This window comes from Erpetoichthys calabaricus, chromosome 1 (genome assembly GCF_900747795.2).
Source record: "Erpetoichthys calabaricus chromosome 1, fErpCal1.3, whole genome shotgun sequence".
Taxonomy (NCBI): Eukaryota; Metazoa; Chordata; class Cladistia; order Polypteriformes; family Polypteridae; genus Erpetoichthys; species Erpetoichthys calabaricus.
The window spans coordinates 119,325,765-119,348,279 of record NC_041394.2 but is presented as its reverse complement, the minus strand read 5'-3'; the positions used below and the strand labels follow the sequence as shown (position 1 = coordinate 119,348,279).

At 37.2% G+C, this 22,515-nt stretch overlaps 1 protein-coding gene across 1 annotated transcript in view; it reads left to right on the top strand.

Moving 5' to 3' along the window:
* si:dkey-220o5.5 (actin filament-associated protein 1-like 2) overlaps positions 1-22,515 on the top strand; it is a 137,977-nt gene that overhangs the window by 91,859 nt on the left and 23,603 nt on the right. The window contains exons 5-7 of the mRNA XM_028805927.2: positions 15,014-15,110; positions 15,231-15,442; positions 21,733-21,909. Coding sequence (XP_028661760.2) covers positions 15,014-15,110; positions 15,231-15,442; positions 21,733-21,909 — 486 coding nt within the window. The remainder of the gene's footprint in view (positions 1-15,013; positions 15,111-15,230; positions 15,443-21,732; positions 21,910-22,515) is intronic.

Sequence of the window (22,515 nt, the reverse complement as noted above, 5' to 3'; positions counted from 1 at the left end):
GCATTATCGCAGTTAAGTTGGAAATTATGGTAGACTTCCATCATCTGACTTGTGGGACACAAATACAAGATCCATGAGATTTAGACTAGGATGGTTGCATCCATCTTACTCCAGCCCCTTGAGGATGGTGAGGTCTGTAATCAGCTCCAGCTAATCCCCACCTCTGATTAAACATCAGCCCTCATACTCACAACCCTACTGTATTCCAGACACAAAAGCAGCATAATAGGCTGAGATAATGAATTATGTCTGCAGCTCACATAGCTACTAGCATTGTTATTTTCAGTGGTGGTACCCTCAGTGCTCCATAAAAGCTTGCATATCGAACACTGTTTCCCTCTCTATCCATTAAATTTGCCATCCTAGGTCAAATGCTTGACTGATTCTGAAACAAATGCTTTCAAGGCTGAATTTGCTATCATAGATAGATACTTTATTGATCTCAAGAGAAAGCTGTGCAATTGCAGTGGGTGGCATGTAAAAGCTATACAAAGTAAACTCAGGATAAAATATTAGGATAAAAATATGAATTTAATCTAATTGTAATTAACTATATTAAGAATGTCAGAAACCTAGACAGAGTTTATGTTGTAACATCTAGTGCCAGTCTAGTTTAAAAAAAGTTCAATATTATTCCTGTAGCAGCATGGTAGAGTTGCTCTGCAAGTTGACTAGGGTGTCATCCAGAGTTGGAGATGTTGTTTATGATAACCAGCAGGTTAGCCAACATCCTCCTGTCTGCCACTGCCGTCACAGCAGTTAATTACCGGTAAGTCCCCAGAAGAGAGATTTTTTATTTCTGATTAATTTGGTAATGATTTTGGTATTTCCTGTTCTCATGCTACTAGTTTAGTACACCCAACATATCATTGTATAAAAGAGCCTGACCAAGCACAGAAAAAATGCATAAGTATTCTGGCCACAGCAAAGGTCCTGAGCTGCATCAGGAAGTGTAGTCAGCTCTGGCTCTTTTTCCATATGGCTTTTGTGTTTGCAGCCCAATCCAGATGTCTGTATAAGTTCAAATTCGTGTTCTTATCTAGTTAACCCATCTCACTCCTTTCTACTCCTTAAATGAACACCAGAGTCAGGGAAGACCTGTACCTCCTGAAGTCCACTGTCATCTCTTTTGTTTTGTTGATTTGAGCTCCACATGGTTTAACCGACATTAGTCAATAAATTCATCAGCTTTCTGGGGTTCATGACATGTCTGTAAATAGGCTGGTGGGCCAAGAATGTGGTTTGATAAATAAAAAGAAAACAATTCTTGAAAAAGAATCTGCCAAAACACTCAATGACTCATGGAAGATATGAAAATCAACAATCATCTCAGCAGCAGTAGAGAAATACAGTCTTTAATGGAAGATACTGTCATAAGGTATAAGAAAACTTTGTGAAACTCATGAAACTGGCTAATATACAGTGCTTATAAAAAGTATTCACCAACCCCACAGACACCCTGGAAGTTTTCAGATTTTATTGTTATATAACATTGAATCCCGGTGGATTTGATTTAGCTTTTTTGACACTGATGGACAGAAAAAGACTGATCTTTGCAGAGTAGTCAAAAATTAATTGCAACGATAAAACACAAAATCATTGATTGTGTAAGTATTCCCCCCCTTTAATATGGCACACCTAAATTATCACTGGTGCATTCAATTGAGTTTAGAAGCCACATAATTAGTTAAATGAAGATCATCTTTCTGTACTCAAGGAGTTTCAATTAATTGTAGTATAAATGCACCTGAATCTGGAATGTCTAACTTGTGGTCAGTCAATATTATGACCTAACCTGAACAATGAAGACAAACGAATTCTCCAAGCAACTTTGTCACTGAAACACACAAGTCAAGGGATTGATTCAAGAAAATATCCAAGTCACAGAATATTCCTTGGAGTCCAGTTAAATCAAATTATTAATAATGGAAAGAGTATGAAATGTGCCTAAAGCAGGCCATCCGCAAAAACAGAGTGATTATGCCTGAAGAAGTTTAGTGAGATAGGCCACCAAGAGACTTTGATAACTCTGAAGGAGTTTCAAGTTACAGTGACTGGGATTTGAGACACTATGGTGACAGCAACTGTTACCCAGGTGCTTCATTTGTTGCGGCTTTAAGGGAAAGTTGCAAGTAGAAAGCCACTGTTAAACAAAACGTGTGACATCCTGATTACAGTTCCTGATTACAGACTCTGAAGTTAGTGTTAAGAAGATTCTACAATTTGATGAGACCAAAATTGACCTTTTCAGCCATCAGACTAAACATCGTGTTTCACATAAGCAAAATACTGAACATTATCCAAAACACACTGTCCACACTGTGAAGCATTGTGTGGATGCTTCTATGCAGCAGACCCTAGAAGGGGTCTGTGGGTAGAGGGAAAACTGAATGCGACAAAATATAAGAAAATCTTTTTAGGAAAAGCTGATACAGTCTGCAAGAAACCTGTATGGAGAATATTTAGGACAAATAAGATAGATAGATAGATAGATAGATAGATAGATAGATAGATAGATAGATAGATAGATAGATAGATAGATAGATAGATAGATAGATAGATAGATAAAAGTGCTATGAATGGTGAGCAAAAATAAATAAATGTGGCATAAAGCCAAAGCTACGCAGGTATCACTTAAAAATGACACTTTTAATGTCCAGTAGTGGCTGAGTCAGAGTCCAGATTTCAATCCAATTAAGAATTTGTGACTGAACTTAACAAAGGATTCACTCTCAATCCTCATGTAACTGAAATTGAGCAGTTTTGCACAGTAGAATTAGGAAACATTACAGTTTACAGATATGGAAAGCTGACAAGGAGAGACCTGTCCTCAAGTTTTTCATGGCTGTCAAAGGAGCATCTACTAAATACTGAGTCTTTTTCTCTTGATCAAAGTCAAAAGCCAAATTAAATCCACAGTGTTTCAATGTTGTATAACAGTAAAATGTGAAAACGTCTAAGTGGTTTAATACTTTCTATAGAGACTGTATATCTCTCATAGGAGATGGCATGAGAAACTTAAGGTTTGGTGACATTTGTTATTGTCTTTGATGCCACACTGCTGATTGAGAACTTCAGCAGTGACATAAGCTGGAAAGGAGGATGACATTGGACTGGAAACAATGGAAATGCTAGATATTTTTGAGTGTCTTAGGTAACACACGTTATTAATGATGCTTAGAAGGTGGGATTTGCAGACAATTTTTTGGGGGCATTACTTGTTCTCATGAATTACTCCAACTCAGCTCCATTGAGTAAAAAGATAGTTTTCTAATGTTGAGCTCTAAAACATCTTCCACATGAGTTGGACATTTTCCAGGCTGAGGCTAAGACTGAATATGTGCTGAAGAACTGCCTATAATTAACATGCATACACCTTGAGCACCATAGTGCTTTTACCATGGTGTTCATCAGGACTTTGAGGAATGACAGGAGGAGTGTTGGACCATTTAAAAAGCATGTTAATCTCATTAGTCTTTCTAGTTATTCCTTCACTGGCGGTTCACCTTCCTGTTCCAATTTTACCCACTGTCTCCCCTTTCCAAACATTGTTGTTCTCTCTGATCTTCTTCTTCAACTTTTTCCGATCTTAATCTAGGATTTAAAGTTGGCCCATACATTCACAGTCCTTCCACGTACCAGGAAAACAAGTGACCTGAGCATCTGACTCTTGTTATCAGAAGAGGCAGTGCAGTCATTGCATCATAAATGTTTGCTTATTACACATATTGCCTTGTTCTGTTCATTGAAATTCTAGGAGTAGTGTTCAGTCCTTTCTTCTCACATTTACTGTAACTAAGCAGTGTGAATATCCCTGCAGACTCATATTATTATATAAGGAGTCAAGGTCTCAGAAACCTGAAGAATTAGAAGTTTGCTACTGTATTAGTGTAGAAGCACAGAGTTTAAAGAAAACATCTAGAACGATTGATCCAACCTCTTCCGTACCTTCTTCCCTCCTTCATCCTGCCTTAAAAACACTGACTGGAATTAAACTAAATTGCTGAATGCTAATATTTTTGAGCACTCAGGGTCATGACAGGACAGAAGAGTTTATGGAGTATAGGGGTGATTCTTTCCTTTGTTTGCTTTCTATCCCGCTTGGCACTTACAGTTATAATGCATGAGGTTCTTTCGTCTCTCTCTGGGAGACTCGCAAGTGGTTCTTTTTGAATTCCTAACAGTACTTACTCTGGAGGGCCTTCAGGCTGCATAATTATTATCACATATTCCAGCAAGCAATGTGTTTCTCATCTAAGGCAGCATGCTATATGACCTTTTGGAGTTTATAGTATTGCTGGGGCTTTTTTCCACATTCCTGTAAATCCACATGTGTTGTATAATATCTAGCAAAGTCCCACAACACACTGCAGGGTCTGAGCCTGACTTTTTCAAGCCTTCCTTTGAGGACATATCCAGCAGTGATTGAAAGAATAGGAGAATAGGGAGAATAGGAGGGGAGGTTCAGTAAACATAAAAGATACAGGAAAAAATGGGATATTAGCAAAAAGTACTGTTTATTATCTTTATAGTGTCTTGTCAAGTCAGTTCCTTTGTTGCACACATTGCTTAATGTTTGGGAGCAATTTTATTTGAAAAGTAGATAATGTTTTCAGAAGTGAAGAATGAAGAGTACACCCTGTCAGACTCATTCCATTTAGATTATTTTACCTTATACCAGTGCAAGAAACACCACTGATCTAATTCTTTCCTTAATAGAATCTGATATAACATACAATGGAATGGCCTTTTTCTCATTTTGATGTCTGCTATGCGTTTCCCAGAAGTACAAAGAAAGGACTTTGCTTTTTCTTATGTAAAGACACAAAATCATTCAAAATTTTGGAGCAGAAGCTTTATCAGTCTGTTACAGTACATAGTCCATCCATTAAATATCAAAAAAACTTAATTCAGTTCATCTTGGAGTGCTGGTGCCTAGCAGAACTGAGTACAAGTCAAGAATTAAAAGTGGATGGGTGACAATATATAATTTCCTTTTCATAATAAATGCTTTGCTTGATTACAATAATAAAATATTCATTTTGTTACAGTTTTACAGCAATTAGACAAAGTGACTTTTAGAATTGCACAGTGTGCCAAGTAAAAAATTTGTACAACAACTGAGGCTTTTTGAATTTCGTTTGGTTCTGATATCTGTTTTGATGTCCATGGCAAGCACAATCTAGGCATAGGATTAATTTCCCCAAACTTTTTACACTTACACAATAATTATTCTTTAACTACCTATGCAATCCTATTGTAATTATGCATTGTAAAGTGATTGCTGGTTTACTGGACTAACTGTCTGCTCAAATAGTTTTGGCAATTTAATAACGATGAGAGAGTTGTACTTGTCGGACAGAAAAATATTATTTACTCACTTAAAAGCCACAGCAGATTAGGCATTTACTGTATATAACTCACCTCTACATAGTACCACAGTACTGGGTTCAACCACCGCTTTTGTTGTTTCAGAAAGAATGAGGCATCCAGAAACAGAGATTCCATATGCAGTCCTGTATCTTTACATTTTGTATATATTTAAGACAAGAGGGAGCGAGTGAGGCAGGTACAATGAACCGGGGCGGGACGGAGCGGAGCAAGGAAGCGAGTATCTGTGCGAGTGTTTTAAATAATGAAAGGAAAAAAAGTGCTTTGAAATCGAGGACCCCCAACCAAGATGGCTTATGAAACAAAATGCGACAGACAGGCATATGCTATTTGTATAAAATATGCACAATAATGACAACAATGTTGAAGCAATGATGAAGCGAAAGGGACATGCTAAACTTGGGTGGCCGCGTTGTGCCTGCCTGTAAATCCCAACCGATGTATATATCTGAACGGATCTATCTGTACCAATATATATATCTAAACGGATGTATCTGAACCGATGTGTATTTCCAAACCAATCTATTTAAACCAATATATATATTTAAACCAATGTATATCAACCAATATATATATATCTCAACCAATGTATATATTTGAACGGATGTATTCAAACCAATGTATATATCTGAACGGATGTATCTCAACCAATGTATATATATCAGAACGGATCTATGCAAACCAATTTATATATATCTCAACCAATGTATCTAAACCAATGTATATATCTGACCGGATGTATTCAAACCGATGTATATATCTCAACCAATGTCTCCCAACCAATGTATATATCTGAACCGATATATATATCTGAACGGATGTATTAAAACCAATGCATATATTTAAACCAATGTATCTGAACCGATATATATATCTGAACCAATGAATATATTTATGAACCAATCATTTTTTCCTGAACGGCCCCTCATAATATGTATATATATATATATATATATATATATATATATATATATATATATATATATACTGTATATAGTGAAAGAACCAGCCAGGCACACAACGCTTTGGGGCAACCACCCGTATAGTTTCCCTGGCTGCAAAAGGCTTTAAAGTAGAGGACAATGTGTACTGGTTAAAGTCTAAAACAGAACTGTTTAAGTATGGAGGATGAGGAGTTTTTATAACTGGTTTACAGGAAGTGACGTCCTCGGGGCCAGGACAGGAAGGATTTGTCGTGTTTGGTCTGCAGAGAGAGCTTTAGTGCACCCTGCTGCCCCCTGGCCTGGCATGGAATTGTCATTTCCTGGTCCCTTTGGTTGACTCCCAAGCACACGTGTGTGACCATATATATATATATATATAATATATTTATTATAAAAAGAAATCCTGTCCCCTGTCCTGATAGTCTACAATACGTGATCTTTCTCGGAAGATAATTTAAAGACCCACGAGACGAAAGAGACCTGCCACGGAGCGTCTCACGGGAACATAGAATGAGAGTCTTGCAAGACACACCCTACTTACAAGCAATATCAAAAAAAACAAATCAGTAGTGTAAAGGCAGTCATGCAGCACACACAGCTCCAGGGCTCTCAGTGCATATAAAGGTCAATACGGTAGAAATGAATAGGGTAGAAATTAAATAAATAGGGTAGAAATGAAATGTCGACAATTAAACAACGAAGAAAGAAAAGCACGTCCAATCCGGCTCAGAATTAAAAGACAGAGAGTAAAAGACAAAGTAGAACTTCATAGAGATGTTTACAAACGTTGGCGCTAAACACATGCAGAGCAGGTTAGAGACTATGAAACCAGTGAAATTAGAAAGGCTCAAAAAAAAAAAAAAAAAAAACAGCGCTATACACATGTGGAGAAAGTTAAAAGATATGAAAGTAGGAAAATTAGAAAATATAAAAAAAGAAAGTAAAGATCGCAGTAGCACAAACAAACAAACTGCCTCATTTAACTATGCACCAGTGTAACTTTGGTTTGGCACAATAATTACTACACTATTGCACCTTAACGCTTAATTCTACTTTATTCACATAATTTTACTTATTTATTATGTTCTACTATACTGTTATCTTTCGATCTATGACTTTTTGTTAATCTAACTGATATTCTTCTAACTTTGCACAGTTTTTGATAAGCGGATCAGGATGCATTTCACTGCATGTTGTCCTGTATAACTATGCATGTGACAAATAAAGAATCTTGAGAATTTAAAAAACGGAGTTTACCGCACATGCATTTATTGGTTACTTTATTAATGTATATATATTTATCTGTCTGCTTATTTAAAAACCTAAATTTACCCCAGGAGTCAAAAACGTTCTGTCTAGCCTTTGTACAAAAACCTAGACAAAAGCTGGGGTATCACCTTGGTAAACCCATGTACTTTTGGAACTGTGAGAGGAAAATAGCACGACTTTACAGACAGGAGTCCAATGCAGAACTCTACTTACTTTGTTACTTTATAAAAAAAAATTATTAAATGCTGATGATGTAGATCGCTTTGTCTATGCTGAAATTCCAAACAGAGAAACCTATCCTGACCTCATTAAAAAGATTTAGCATATTGGGACTCGCAAGATTACAAATATTGTTTTTACAGAAGTTCTGAAATAAAAGTGAAACTAATGAAATAGCAACAATTCAAAGAAAAAACAATCTTAAAAGTGTGTATCCGGAAAACCAAATACGGGGGTTAGTGAGCAAAGCGAGCAGGGGACAAAGCCCCCTAGTATATATAATATATTTGTGTCATAATAATGGAAAGTTCTTGTTACATAGCAAAACAATATTAAGTGGCTCAATCAGCATTTTTTAGCAGAAGGTTTAGAAGGTAATTCCATTCATATGACTATGTAAAGCCTGTTTTGATGGTGCTATATAATGAAAACATTATAGGACCATACACGTCTCCATTTGTTCTTCAGTATGATGACTTGATTAGTCCAGCTTAGGGTCACATGAGCTGTAACCTGTACCAGCAGCATTGAGTACAAAGTGAAAAGCCATCCCTGAACAGAAGCCCCAGTCTTGTAAAGGGCACACTTACACAAGCAGCTGCATTAAGGTGCTAGTTTAGTGTTAAATATCAATCAATAAAATTTTATTTATTTATATAGTGCATTTTACAATGAGTATTGTCTCAAAGTGGCATTTACAGATTTCTGGAATTTAAACTCCAACAAAAATGTCTAACATATCAGAGACAAGTTAGGAAATATGAAATTCTAAGGCCAGCACTGGATGAACAAAATAAACGCTGCCTATAATATTTTTATTTAAAATAATACAATAAAGGTAATACAAGCACAATAGATACATTAAAATAAAATATAAAAAGTCAAACAGGAATGCAGATTACATTGTGAATTTTGAATATTTACTTACAGGACTGACTAAAGAAATGTTTTGAGCCTGAATTGAACACTGAGTGTCTGAATCTTGTACCTCAGGCAAAAGATTATTCCATAAAACGGTGCTTTATAAGTACTTTATTGCTGAGTGCAGGTTTTTTATTCAAGGGACTGCAAGATATCCAGGTGCTTGTGAATGGAGCAGCTGGGATTAAATGGTTACTCAAATTTTGAGGTCTAAAACCATGCAAGGCTTTATAAGTGATCAACAATATTGAATTTTACAGGAAGCCAATGTAAAAGTGAGATGTCTGGGGTAATATATTCATATTTCTTGGTTCTTGTAAGAACTGTGACCGCTACTTTCTGAAATGAAATCCATAAAGGGGCACTGAGAGGCAGATACAGAGCAAGTAATTACACTAATTCAATCTAGAAGGTAAGAAATGCACAAATAAGTTTAACAGCATCACGTCTAAGTTTTGCAATATTTCTTAAGTTAAAGAAGGACAGAATTATTCTTAATATGGTTATCAAATAAAAGATCAGAATCTATAGAGACACCTAGGTCTCTGATTACTGTACTGGGAGTGACAGAGAGGCCGTCAACAGACACTGTACATTCGGATAGCCTTTTTTAGCCGCTTCAGAGCCAGGCGTCTGCACTTCTGTTTTGTCAGAGTTCAACAAAAGAAAACTGCAAACCATGCAATGTCTATTGTCTATCCATCACGCTTGTATTTTGGAAAATTGAGGCACTTTATGTGGTTTAACTGATACAGAGAGATGAATATCATCGTGGTAGCAATGGAAGCTAATGTCATTCTTGTGAACTATATGACCAATTTGTAACACATACAAAAAAATTAAAAACAGCAAAGAACCAAGCACTGAGCCCTTAGAAAGCTCCTATTTGACCCTGATTACCTCAGAGTTTGTATGTACAAACTGATAGAGGTCACTTAGATAACATCTAAACCAGGACAGTTCCTGCCCACTTACACCAGCATGCTTTTCTGACCTGTTCAAAAGTATGTCATGGTCTACAATGTCAAATGCAGCACTTAAATCTAATTATACAAGCAGAGAAATGTAATCACCATCAATAGAGAGATGAAAATCATGAAGTCCCTGTACTATGCTGTTGTGTGAAACCTGATTGGAAAATTTCTAAAGACATTATATATTTTAAGATTTTAGAGATAAAGGGAAGATTTGAATTTGACAAATCACTAGGGTCAAGATTTGGTTTCTTAAGGAGAGTTTTAATAACAGCAACTTTAAAAACTTTAGGTGCATATCCATAATTTATTAATGAATCTATAATGCTTAAAAGTGATACACCAATAGTAGGGAGAAGATCTTTAACATATTCAATTGGAATAAGATCAAGCAGTCAAGCAGATGAATTTGGTGCTGTATCTAACACACTAAATACTGAATATTCAGTTTAGACAAAGTATTCTAATTGTTCAGTCTACTCAACAGCAGTCTCATTTGCTATTACGTCTGACATCAAAAAAGAAGACTGAGATTTATTATAAACCGAGCTTGAGAATTCAACCTCACCCTAGATTTTTTTTTACTTAAAAAAAGTTCATTAAATCCTCACTACAGAGCTCAATAGGAGCCTGTGGATTAATTGTTTCATGATTTTGAGTTAATTCAGAAATTGTATCAAGTAGAAATCTAGGGAATATTTGTACTATTTTCTATCACAGTTAGAAAAATATGATGACCTGGCAGTAGTCAAAGCATGCGTTTAATTTAAAAGACTGTCTTTCCAAGTTATATGAAATACCTCCAACTTAGTCGAGCACCATTTGTGCTCTTGTTTATCAGTGGTTTGTTTGAGTGTATGGTTATACCTTGCGCACCATGGTGTGAACTTTTTTGAACTAGCTCTTTTTTTCTTTCAGTGGTGCAACCAAGTCTAGTGTATCTTGCAATTTATTTTCTAAATTTCTAGTAATCAGGTCTATTGCAAAGTTCTCTATAAGCTTTGAACAACTGGACACTTTTTCACTTTTTCCACTAATCAGTACTGAAAAAAAACAATTAATTCTACTGTGATTCAGTGTTGTGTAACAATAAAATATGAACACTTCCAAGGGGGTAAATATTTTTATAAGAATTGTGTGTGACTGAAAAAAGAGGGACATGCAGAAACTACATTTCCCCACTATATGTATGCAGAGCAAAAACACTTAATCACTAAATCTGTGGTGATGTGATCAAAAACCAAAATGCTACACTAGTGAAGTTAAAAAATTATTGCATAAACAGTACATAACATATTATTCTCATTAAATTCAGGATAGTGAAGTGCCAAAAATTACCCAGGCAGCATTGGACACAAGACAAGAAATAGCTCTCAACAGGGTGCTAGTCCATCGCAGAGTCCTGTCACACACAGAGACAGTCACATTCATACTGGGCAGGTTTAGAACTGGCAACTAACCCATCACTGTCTTTGAAAATGCAGACACAGGGAGGATCTACAAACTCTATCGAGACATTGACTGGGTATTGTATTCAATTCAGCAGCACTATGCCACCATTATATTCACATATTATCAAGATCTCCTTTTTCAATTGTAAAATTTATCATTATGTATTTGCTTTTATTTTCTCATTTGGAAAAAAAGTTAAAATATATTACCTGGGATACTGTATGTATATACTGTAAGCCAATTATAACAAGGGAGGTGGACAAATTGGGAGGCAGTCACCAATAGGATTATAACATGGGCTGACATGTAGAAGATTCCTCAGGCAAGACTGAGCTTCTTCATTAAGTCCACATACGACACCCTCTCAAGTCCAGAAACATACATCTCTGGTATGGCAGAAAGGAGAACTCCCATCTCAGTGATGCCCAGAAACCCAGCTAGCAGCACTTTTTCCTCAGGTTGCAAGGCAGCTTTGATGCATGGCTGGTATCGATGGTATCATGACTGAGTCCTGTGATAAATGGCAGTGGTTTTGAAGGAACAACGATGCAAAGTGAATAGGACCAGCATGTCTACATCCCAATGCCAGATACAATTCATCAGGCAAGGTGCCAGTGCACAAACATCAACCAGAAAGAGTGTTTTGTACTGACGCTGGGCTGCTACATGAGAGTATACCTGGACCAAATGCTGAAATTCCCATGTGAAATTGCCACAACTTCCCTATGACCAGATATTGCCCTGTTGTCCACCTCTGCCAGGGCAAGGGTCACGGTTGAGCTCTACATCCCTTGGGAGGAAGGTATGGAGGCAGCCTTTGAGAGGAAGAAGTACATGGCATACACAGAAGCAGGATGGAAGCCCCCCAGTAGAGGTTGGCTGCCAAAGCTTCGTTGGAAAGTCCACCCAAAAATTTCTGAAGGTACTTGAATCACTGAGTCCAGACAGAACAAAGACACTAAAGGAGCTAACTGAGTTGGCAGAGCAAGGGAGTTTCTGCCTATGGATCAGAAGGAGAGATGCAAAGTGGGATAAAAAGGATCATATTATCAGCTGCATGTAGCAGTAGGGAGACATCCCTATCACTGCCCCATCACTAGGAGATGTTCTTGGTTTAATGGGGTGAAAAATTTGTGCGGGGTGACAATGGGTGACCCGATGGCACCTCATTTAAGTCAATTGGCCTCCTTTAAGTTAGTTCCCTGAAGTAGTTCCGAAGGCATTTCTGGTCTCCTCTGAAACATTTGTGTGTCAGGCATAGCCCTATAAAACCCCTGGGTTTATCTGCCTAGAGCTCCCTCTAGCTTCAACAGGTATCCTTGCCAGATTGCTGGCCCATTTTTAACAAAAGCTCCATACAGCCCTGCCCTGCACTCTACATTCTGCTCTAGTTATACGTACATACCATAAATATTTCAAAGGACTCTCCTGTCTGCATCTCCATCTGCCATCCTTTCTGTGGCTGCTGAAGATTATCCTCTCAACTGGAATGATATAGGCCCTGATACCCATTACCTTTAATATACAGTATATACTTTAGGTCTGTTTATGATTATACATTCTATATGAACTGTGCATTTATAATAATAAAAAAAAAACTTTACAGAAAACTAGACTTAAATTGGTCTGAAACATCACAGTCATGTGGACTATGAACAGCTTCAAAATCTGTAAGAACATTTTATAAAAGCATGACCTGCTTAAACAATCATAATATTTTGAAGTATGCCAATCTCTGTTTCAGTTTCACTACATTACACAGTGTAATCCTAATAATTCTACTTTTAACATAAAATGTAATGTGCTACAGCCCTACCTGCCTGTTTTCACAGATTTTATCTATAATTTTTAAGAGGCTGACATTCTTCTAAATTTGTCAATCACTATTGTAACTTTTATTCAATGCTTGTTGATCTGAGGATATTTGAAGAATGGCATCAGCAATGCATTAAAAATGACTTCTTTTTGTTGTTTTATTTTTATAATTAGAATTGTGATAGATCTCTTGCACCTTCGGTACTGTCTAGTGGTTCTTCGGACTGTGTTCATGGAAGTGTTCCAAACGAGAATACTTTAATGTAATATTTGCTTTCTATTGATGCTGGCACTTTATAGAGCCTTGGTGTTTTGAAAATATTTATTATGCATTTGAATTTTCACATAATCTACCGTGGCATGTTGCCTTATTATGTGTTAGGCCTTTTCAAAGGAAATTGAAACATGGCATCATTGTACTTAATGCAACAGGTGCTGTATAAGGTAAGAATTGCTATCCTACTGCTGTAGTGCAAACTCATCACAAAGTTTGTATTGAGGTTATTGTGTCACAGTGTATTTAAATACATTAGGGTTGCTTTAACTAACTAAGATTGCTACTGCCTGTAGTTCTTTACTCCCAAGCTCTATTATCGATGCACATTATACCAAAAATAGTAAGAACCAGGCCATTCGGTGACTTCTGTTTGAGCTACCTCTGGTCTCTCGGTACCACCATGTTCCCACATTCCCTTTAGAGTTTATGCCATGTGTCACTGTTGATCACCGTTGGGGTACAAAATAGTTTTTGAGGCCTAGTTTGTTATTTTGCTTCAGGCAGGTTTTTTCTTCAGAAGTTGGCACAGGGCAATCAGGAATGCTCCATTAAATTGCCACTTGTCTTTGATTTACTTTGCAGATTGTATGAGCTTCATGTTTAGCACATGTTAATTAAGATAATTGAAGGCAGCTGTCCTCCTACCCCCATAATGCAATAGCTGGGCTGCTCTTTCAGAATTTTGAAGTTGCTGAAAGTGGTCTTGAAGGGCAGTTTGATCCATTCAACCTGCACAGAAGAAGATGAGGAGCGTAAAAGGGATCAGTTTATACACAAAAATCACAACTATGGGGTTACAGCACATTTGATGGCATTGATTGAGAACATTTACAGTTGTAGTTGACTAAATGAAGAAATGTGTACACAGGAGACAACTTGTTGATATCTGTGAATACAATCGAGAGTGACCCATAATACCTGGTAGAAGATAAAGATCAAATTATGGATATAAAAATAAATACTATGCTGTGAACACAAAAAAATACTCAGCAGTGCCTGTTGTAAATATTTTCTTTATTCAAAAAGATGCTGTATGACCAATTTGGCATTTTTATTTATTTCCTAACTCTCAATTGTTTTGTGGTTACAGTGTCTTTCTAACTGTAAGACTTAACTCACCTCATGACTTTAGACTCACTGAAATGAGGAGTCATGGTTCTTTTTCTGCTTTTGTAATCTTAAGAATAACATACAAATTATATGTCTAGCATTAGGCTTTACTCCACAAAGCCTGAAGCTGCCAAATGGCTCTTCTTCCTTGAACCTCTGGCAGCTGCTTCATCCCAGTTCTGAATTACAGTCTTTAAGCATGGATGTCCATAAAGCTTCTTTCTAAAATCCTACTGCTGTCTTCCCACCACAGGAATTTTCTGTTGGGTATGCCAGATGTTTCACCTTTAAAGTAAGCAAGCCTGGTGCTGGCACCATGTCAAATACATACTTTTCCCAATGTAATTTGTCCTTGGCAAATATTTTGTTTTGAAAAACTAATTGTAATTGAACAGCCACCATCCCTACAGACCTTGGCATTGCCAAAGGGACTTGTAATGGTGCTTTATTCTCATGTTTGTAGGTTCTGTTTACATATCCTGGCTTTCATCCTCATTTTACTTTCCACCTTGGTGCCCTTTTGCTAATCCATGGTTGGGGACCACATTTTTTGCTTGGAATAAAGCTGTCACTTTAGAATAAGATGATAAGACTTAATAGACTAAATGATCTTCAAAATTTTCTTGTTCTTATATCTACAGAGCAAGCAAAACTACATCACATCATTTGCATCAGAAAGTTTTGAGGATGACTGTTATGAAGAAGCAGAACCGTTTGTTCCAGCGTCTCAGTCCACAGGTATAATCATGTCACATTTTGTCGTAGTGTATGTTCAAATTTGTGCTTTGACCAAATTGTTCTCCACATTTTGTGCAATTTGTGCAAGTTGTGTTATTTTTTCCTTCATGATGTATATAGAATGCCTCGATTCTGACAGTAGCCACTATGAATCCTATGGAGAGGAAGAAGATGACGATGTCAAGGACCGTGCTCATTACATCCAGTGGACTGCTTTACAAACAACTTTGAAGCCTGTGGCTGAGTCCCGCATCTGTGGCTTTCTCTGGCGGAAGAAATGGTTGGGGCAATGGACCAAGCAGCTGTTTGTTATCAGAAACCACTTGCTACTGGTAAGAAAAGAAATAAATTCGGCCAAATCTGTAAATAGACACAGAATTTTACAGCATACTGGCTGATGGTTTGCAGTTCTGCTGAGGTCTGGCCACTGTGGTTGATATGTTTATTGGAAACGGAGTACATGAAATGAGATCTCTGGGCAGCATATGCAATGTTTTCACCCTCAAAGCATGCAAGGTGATCTGAGTGGGATTTTTCTGTCAGAGAAATGGTGGAATTTGGCCAAAAAGCTTACTGTGGAGTAATGCAGCTGACTGATCCACACACCGTTCTCTTAAATACACTGTCCAGAGCTGAATTCAAGCCGTTTGATATATTTATATGTATGGGGATAACCAAAGCAGACATTACCAACACAAACTCTGTTTTACTTTCCTTTAAATTGTTTTACTGCATTTACTAATTAAGAAGGGGAATGCTTGTGTTACAGATATATTTTTTTTTTTGAGGGGGGTGGCTGTTGGAATAGAAAATCACTGCCGCCACCTTACACCTTCATGGACCTGAGGTCCAATGACAACCTAGACACTGTCAGTATGCAATTTTGCACATTCCTCCCATATTGCCTCGGTCTTCTCAGGGTTCTCCATTTCTATCCTTAAACCTCAAACACATTTTTGCTAATAGAAATTCTAAGAAAGGGTGCAAGTTAAGGATTGTCCTCAAAAATTCTGAAGAATTTATTTTCCACATACATTTATATGTCAGAGGAGGTATGTGATTCAGTAATTATAATCTTGGACAAAGTCCGCGTGGAGTTTATATGTTCTTCTGATTCTCCCTATACTCCATTTTTCATCCCAAATCCTGGAGACATCCAATAAGTAACTCCAAATTGCCTCATTATGAAGAAATTGAGTGTACTATGAGTGTACTTTGCATTGGTTCCTATCTTATGCCAATGATTATTGGGATAAGCACAGGTTCTTTGCAGCTCTGAAATGCAAAAGGGGTGTGAAATGGATTGGTCAGGTTTATTCAGATAGTTTCTTATGTAGAGCAATAACATGGTCAGTTAGTGATAAGTGGAATATGTAGTTACAGTGCTTTCCTTTTCTCATTTGTATGATTCATATATGTCCACCGCAGCATGGCAAAGTTTTATTTAATCTTCTGGTTTCTCACAAGATTTTAAGCTGCTGGATTTGATTTAAATGATAAAAATTGTCTGTGGATAGGTGGCCCGGTGGTGCAGTGATAGCACTGCTGCCTTGTAGTAAGGAGACCAGAGTTCATCTCCTGCATGGAGTTTGCATGTTTGCCCCTTCTCTGTGTGGGTTCCCTCCAGGTGCTCTGATTTCCTCCCACATTCCAAAGACAAGCAGTTTAGGTGGATTGGCGACACTAAATTTGCACTAGTGTGTGTTTGCAGTGTGGTTGTGTATGTTTGCTCTGTGATGGACTGGTGCTCTGTCTTGAGGTTTGTTCCTGCTTTATGCCCAGTGTTAGTTGGGATAGGCTGCAACACCCTGCAACCCAGGTCTGGATTATGCCGGTTAGAAAAGAATATGACATAATTGTCTGTGACATACAGTTAACTATTAACTAGCACTAACTCCTTTCTATACTGATTTCTGTATTTGTGACCATTAACATATTAAACATATATTTTGGTTTTATCTGTAATTCGTTGCTCAGCATAAATCCATGTTTTTGCAGTAAACACCATCTCACCTTGTGTGCTTAAACACCTTTTTTAAAAAATATCAACAGTAGCTGTAAAGAGATGAGATTGTTTGTTCTTTTTGCAGTGAATGAGAAAAGTAAACCTAATGTTCAAAATTAAATATGGGGTCTTAACATTTAAATGATAATAACTATCAAATGTACCACAAAACATTGCAACATGGTGTTAGTATATAAGAACTGTGCTCTAATTTACTGCCTGATACTGTATGGTGTGATTGGAATCTGAGAACTTTAGATACCTTAGGTGCAGTAGACATTGTGAAACTATATTTTTAAGTTAGATTAAATAAAGGTATTAGCGGTAGTGACACTTTTGGTAAATGACTGGGGGTGCTACAACTACTGTCCTAGATCTTGGAGGACCTATAAATGAATACAGTTGGTTTCATCAATCTTGGAACAGATCCCTAAGCCACTAGAGAGCAAGCTAACATAGGTTTGCAAGAGTGCTGGAAGAGGGCAACTACGTCCCCTGTCAAACTCAGTGCTCTAGGGAACATGAAGCATCTGGTACTGCTAGTGAGAGCTCCTCCATGGCCCTAACAAACCTTTTAAAGTAGATTTTCTAACCTGAAAGTACTTTGGAGGAGTTACCTGAAAGTGAGACTTAACCTCCTTGGCATTAACCCAGTGCGTGACTCCAGGCATGGAATTCAATGTAATTTCAGTTATTCCTGAGTCAGACTCGGTGTAATGATCTGCATTACATTTTTGAGCTCAAAATATAATAAGAATAATATTCTGCTGCCATTTAGTGGATGAAATAACATCATGCTGCAAAAACATCATGAATATTACTGTGCATTTTGCCACTGGTAACTCACCAGTATTCATTAGTGGCATGTAAACAGGAAGCTATAAAGTACTTTTTAGAACAAACTAAAACTAAACCATCAGTGGAATCGAGCAATACTGATGACAATGTGAATTGGTCATCAGATGTTGACACAGTAAAACTGATGCATAAACCTACAGTATGTACTGTACAACTAAACTGCCGTGATATGCCTGGTGACTTCAGTCCCATGATGCTGCAGTGGGTTGCAACTAGGTAGCACAAACAGCGCCCCTTAACTTTAAGGATTGCTTGTCCCTTGGCATATGGAGTGTGTGCACTTTTATTCTCATAAAAGGCACACATAAGCTAATAGTGACCACTCAGTATCATCAGAGATTGATGACTGGTGGGGTCATCCTTGCTGACCAGTACACATGTTCCTCAACTATCATACATGCCACCCTTCAGATGTGTAATGGATTAAACGGTTCTGCTTATCAGATGAAAACCTAGAAAAGTGCATTCCAAAAAGAGGCCCAGTGCAGCATTTGTGTAATATATACTTTACTTGAACTGAGAATTAATGTTAAGTGTTAGTGATGAAAGAACGTTAGATTTCATGTCCTGTATATAGAAAAGAGGGCAATGTCACTCTGTCCTACAGCTAACATAGTGAAATGACTCATAACATCGCCACCTTCTGCTCAGCTAGACAAGAAACAGATAGAACTTTATTTGTCCCCGGGGAAAATTTGGCAGTTTGCAGCAGAGGCTAGGAGGTAAATGATTAGTGAAACAAGGTGCTTCCCCCAACAAAAACCTTTTGTATAATTTTCTTTGAATGCCTCACATGATGGAGCATACACAAAAAGTATGGTTCAGCATAGAAAAGATAGATAGATAGATAGATAGATAGATAGATAGATAGATAGATAGATAGATAGATAGATAGATAGATACTTTATTAATCCCAATGGGAAATTCACATTCTTCAGCAGCAGCATACTGATACAATAAATAATATTAAATTAAAGAATGATAATAATGCAGGTGAAAAACAGACAATAACTATGTATAATGTTAAATATTAACGTTTACCCCCCCCGGAAAAGGATGAGGGTATTTTACTCTCACCTCCAATAATTGAAATTTCAGAACAAGACCATGGTTACTCTACTTACGAGTCGATATACCCGCAGTCTAAATTACATTTCCTATAACAATATCTACTTTTATCATAAATACAGTGAATGTCTAAAGACCAGGTCCAAGTGTTTCAAAGCTTTTGGTAAATGTCACACCCAGCCTTCTTGGTGGAGATGGACCTAAATTTTCTTCTACCTTTGAGTTTATAGCTATTGATTATTTCTCATTTTGCAAAGTTGCCAAGCCAAATTAAACCGTGCAATATTTAATGGAATACGTTTTACTCATTTAGAAGTATTTTCCTGTAATATTACAGTACAGTGAAATAAAGTATTGAGATGTCCTAAGAATTATATTAGAAGTAAAAAAAAAAAACTTAATTGTTGAATATTCAACCCTTTGTTTTAACAACCTAATCTGGACAAGTAATTCAATTTTCTGGAGAGATTACACTAAATAAATTAATAAGGTACACCTATGTTAATTTCAGATCTGCCGTATTCAGCTTTATGAGTGCACAAAAATATCACAGACTTTGTGAGATCTCACAACAACAACAACAACAACAATATTTATTTATATAGCACATTTTCATAAATATGATGTAGCTCAAAGAGCTTTACAGGATGAAGAAAGGGAAAAAAGAGAAAATATAAAAATAAAATTAGGCAATACTAATTAGCATAGAATACAAGTAAGGTCTGATGGCCAGGAAGGACAGAAAAAACAAAACAAAACAAAAAAAAAAACTCCAGACGGCTGGAGAAAAAAAAAAAATCTGCAGGGGTTCCGAGGCCACAAGACCGCCCAGCCCCCTCTAGGCATTCTACCTAACATAAATGACCTCAATCAGTCCACATGGTTTTCAGGCTTCACATGGAAGAATTTAATGATGATGATCATGTGGACCTCTGGCCTTCAATCCATCAAAGTAGGGAGAGCACGGTGCTTTGGTCTCACAACTAAAACAGATCAGATTAGTAATGTTGTAATAAATGCCAAGGGGATGCCCCTGGAACTAAGAATGAAGTTATTATAGGGGAAAAAATGGGAGAAGGTTACAAGAAAGACTGACAAAGCTTTGAACCTGTATATGAGGCAGGAGAACCATGAATTCTATTGTTTAACATGTACAAACACATGGCACAACCCAGGTCAGGCTCTGCTAGTACACTGAGCAACTCGACAAGAAGGTCAAATGTCAGAGCAGTGACCATGAGGACAGCTACTACACTGACACAGACTTCTCTGACTGAAATGGGAGAAGCTGCTTAGACAACAACAATCTTTTCAAGGTACTTCTCAGAGTTGGCCATATTGGGAAAGTGGCTAGAAGAGGGCCACTTCTGAGAAAGGCCATCATTACATCACATCTGGTACTGCCTAGTGACAGAATCCAAAACTTTTTGAAGGACAATTTTGTGATCTAATGGGACTAAAATTGAGCGTATTGACCCAAAAGTAGTGCTTGTCGCAAACCAAATGTGTTCCATCACCCAGAAACCCTACCATCAAGCATAATGGAGTCAGCATAATGTTCTGGGGTTGCTTTTCAGAAGGAAGAACCAGAAAACATGTTGTCATCAAGGAGAATTGGTTTCCTTGTCATCCAGAGGTTTGGGTTTAGGACAGTGATTCACTTTCTAGCAGGAAAATGGTTAAAGCATTCTTCAAAAATATCTAAGAAATGGCTTGAAAAAAGAAGGTTAGCATTCTGGCATGGACAGCCACACCCCAGACTTAAATCCAAATGAAAACCTGTGGTATGTCTTGAAAACTGCTGTCCACCAACACTGTACATTTCATTTGGCAGTGTTAGTGCAAATTTGCATTGAAGAAAAGACATCTAAATGTGCCCAGAGACAAACCCAAGAAGGCTTTTGACTATACTGGGCTGCTAAAGGAATATTGACACAGGGGTAGAGATAAAAACTTTTTTACATGAGAAATTAATCTTCTTGAATAAAAAAATATTTTGATTCATAAATGTGTTGAATTTATTGTGCGAGTGAAATAAGAAAAAATTATTTCAATGTTTTACAAGAACAAAATGTAAGGAGATACTACTTGTTGATAACTAAAATGCCAAACATCTGCATAAACATGGAGTACATACAGTGTTATGGCATTTAGAAAATTGTAGGTTTTTTATTTAGGATGATTACTCTTTCATGTTTTATGTTCTCTATTTTCTCTACTGACTCAATGCATTAAAATAAAGTAAAATATTGTTTTGTTAAATATCTTATGTTGTTGTGATGGACTATGCAGAAAACTACTTTCCAAGTATCTCAGGTCTATGAACAATGACACACACACAATGGATACCTTATTTTGGAAGAGGAATTAAAAAGAAGTAAAATAGCACAATATTTCCAAGGAGACTTGTTTTTGTATTCAATCTGTAACACTACTAAATTTAGGGACATTGCTTGCACATCTGCTCTTAGGAAAACAGGTTAGCCAAGTCCTTCTGGTACCTTCAGACCCTTTACTGCCATTAATTCAATGGCAATGTCATCCTTAAAATGTGCTGCCTTTTCAACCATTATACATGTTTTACTATGAGTCCAAAAAAATGCAGTATTTTGAAAAAGGCTGACTAGAATTTAATTAATCCATGGTGAACTTTTATTTTTTGACAGTACTATTGTGTTTTTTTTTTTGCAGTGTTACAAATGTGCTAAAGACCTGCACCCTCTCCTGGAGCTCAGTCTGCGTGGCTGCCAGGTGACTTACAAGTCCAAACACAGTAAGAAGATGCAGCATGAGCTGAAGGTGGTGACTACCTCTGAGACGGTGGTGATAGGCTTTCAAAGCTGTGAGCAAGCTGAGGAATGGAGGAAGGTTTGGAGGTGTTTAGAATACTGTCACATGTAACCATTAACAACAGGGACAGCCAGCTAACAGGTCACTGCTACACGATTAGCATAAACATCACTTTAGTGATGCATGTACAATAAAAAATGGTGAATCTCCTGGTTCTCGGCATTCAAGTCCCAAGTTAATTGTAGGATCATGTATCTCCTATGTAGAATCTGATTATTTTTCCTGTTTGCATAGAATTTCTCTAGTAGGCTGTAGAAATTCTGGTGATTGATCATGTCATATCATTTTTTAACCTATTTAATCCAGACCAGAGACACGGGGGGAGCTGGAGCCTATCTCAAGTAGCATAAGGCACAAGGCAAGAACACATTTTGGACAGGGCATGAGCACATTGCAGGGGAGTCAATAAATTGCCCTTCTTTGAGTAAGCGTAAGGATCCATTTGTATGAGCACTTCGGCCCCATGCAAGCTGGCTGCTTCCTTTCCTTCTCTAAGCTTTGTGTCCTCAAAATCCTCAAATAGATAAGTATTTGAGAGAACAGATTATTAAAAATGATACTACTTTGTAGTAGTGATGTTTATGGATCCCAAGACTTGTCTTGTCCCCCCATTTCTGTTTTCAT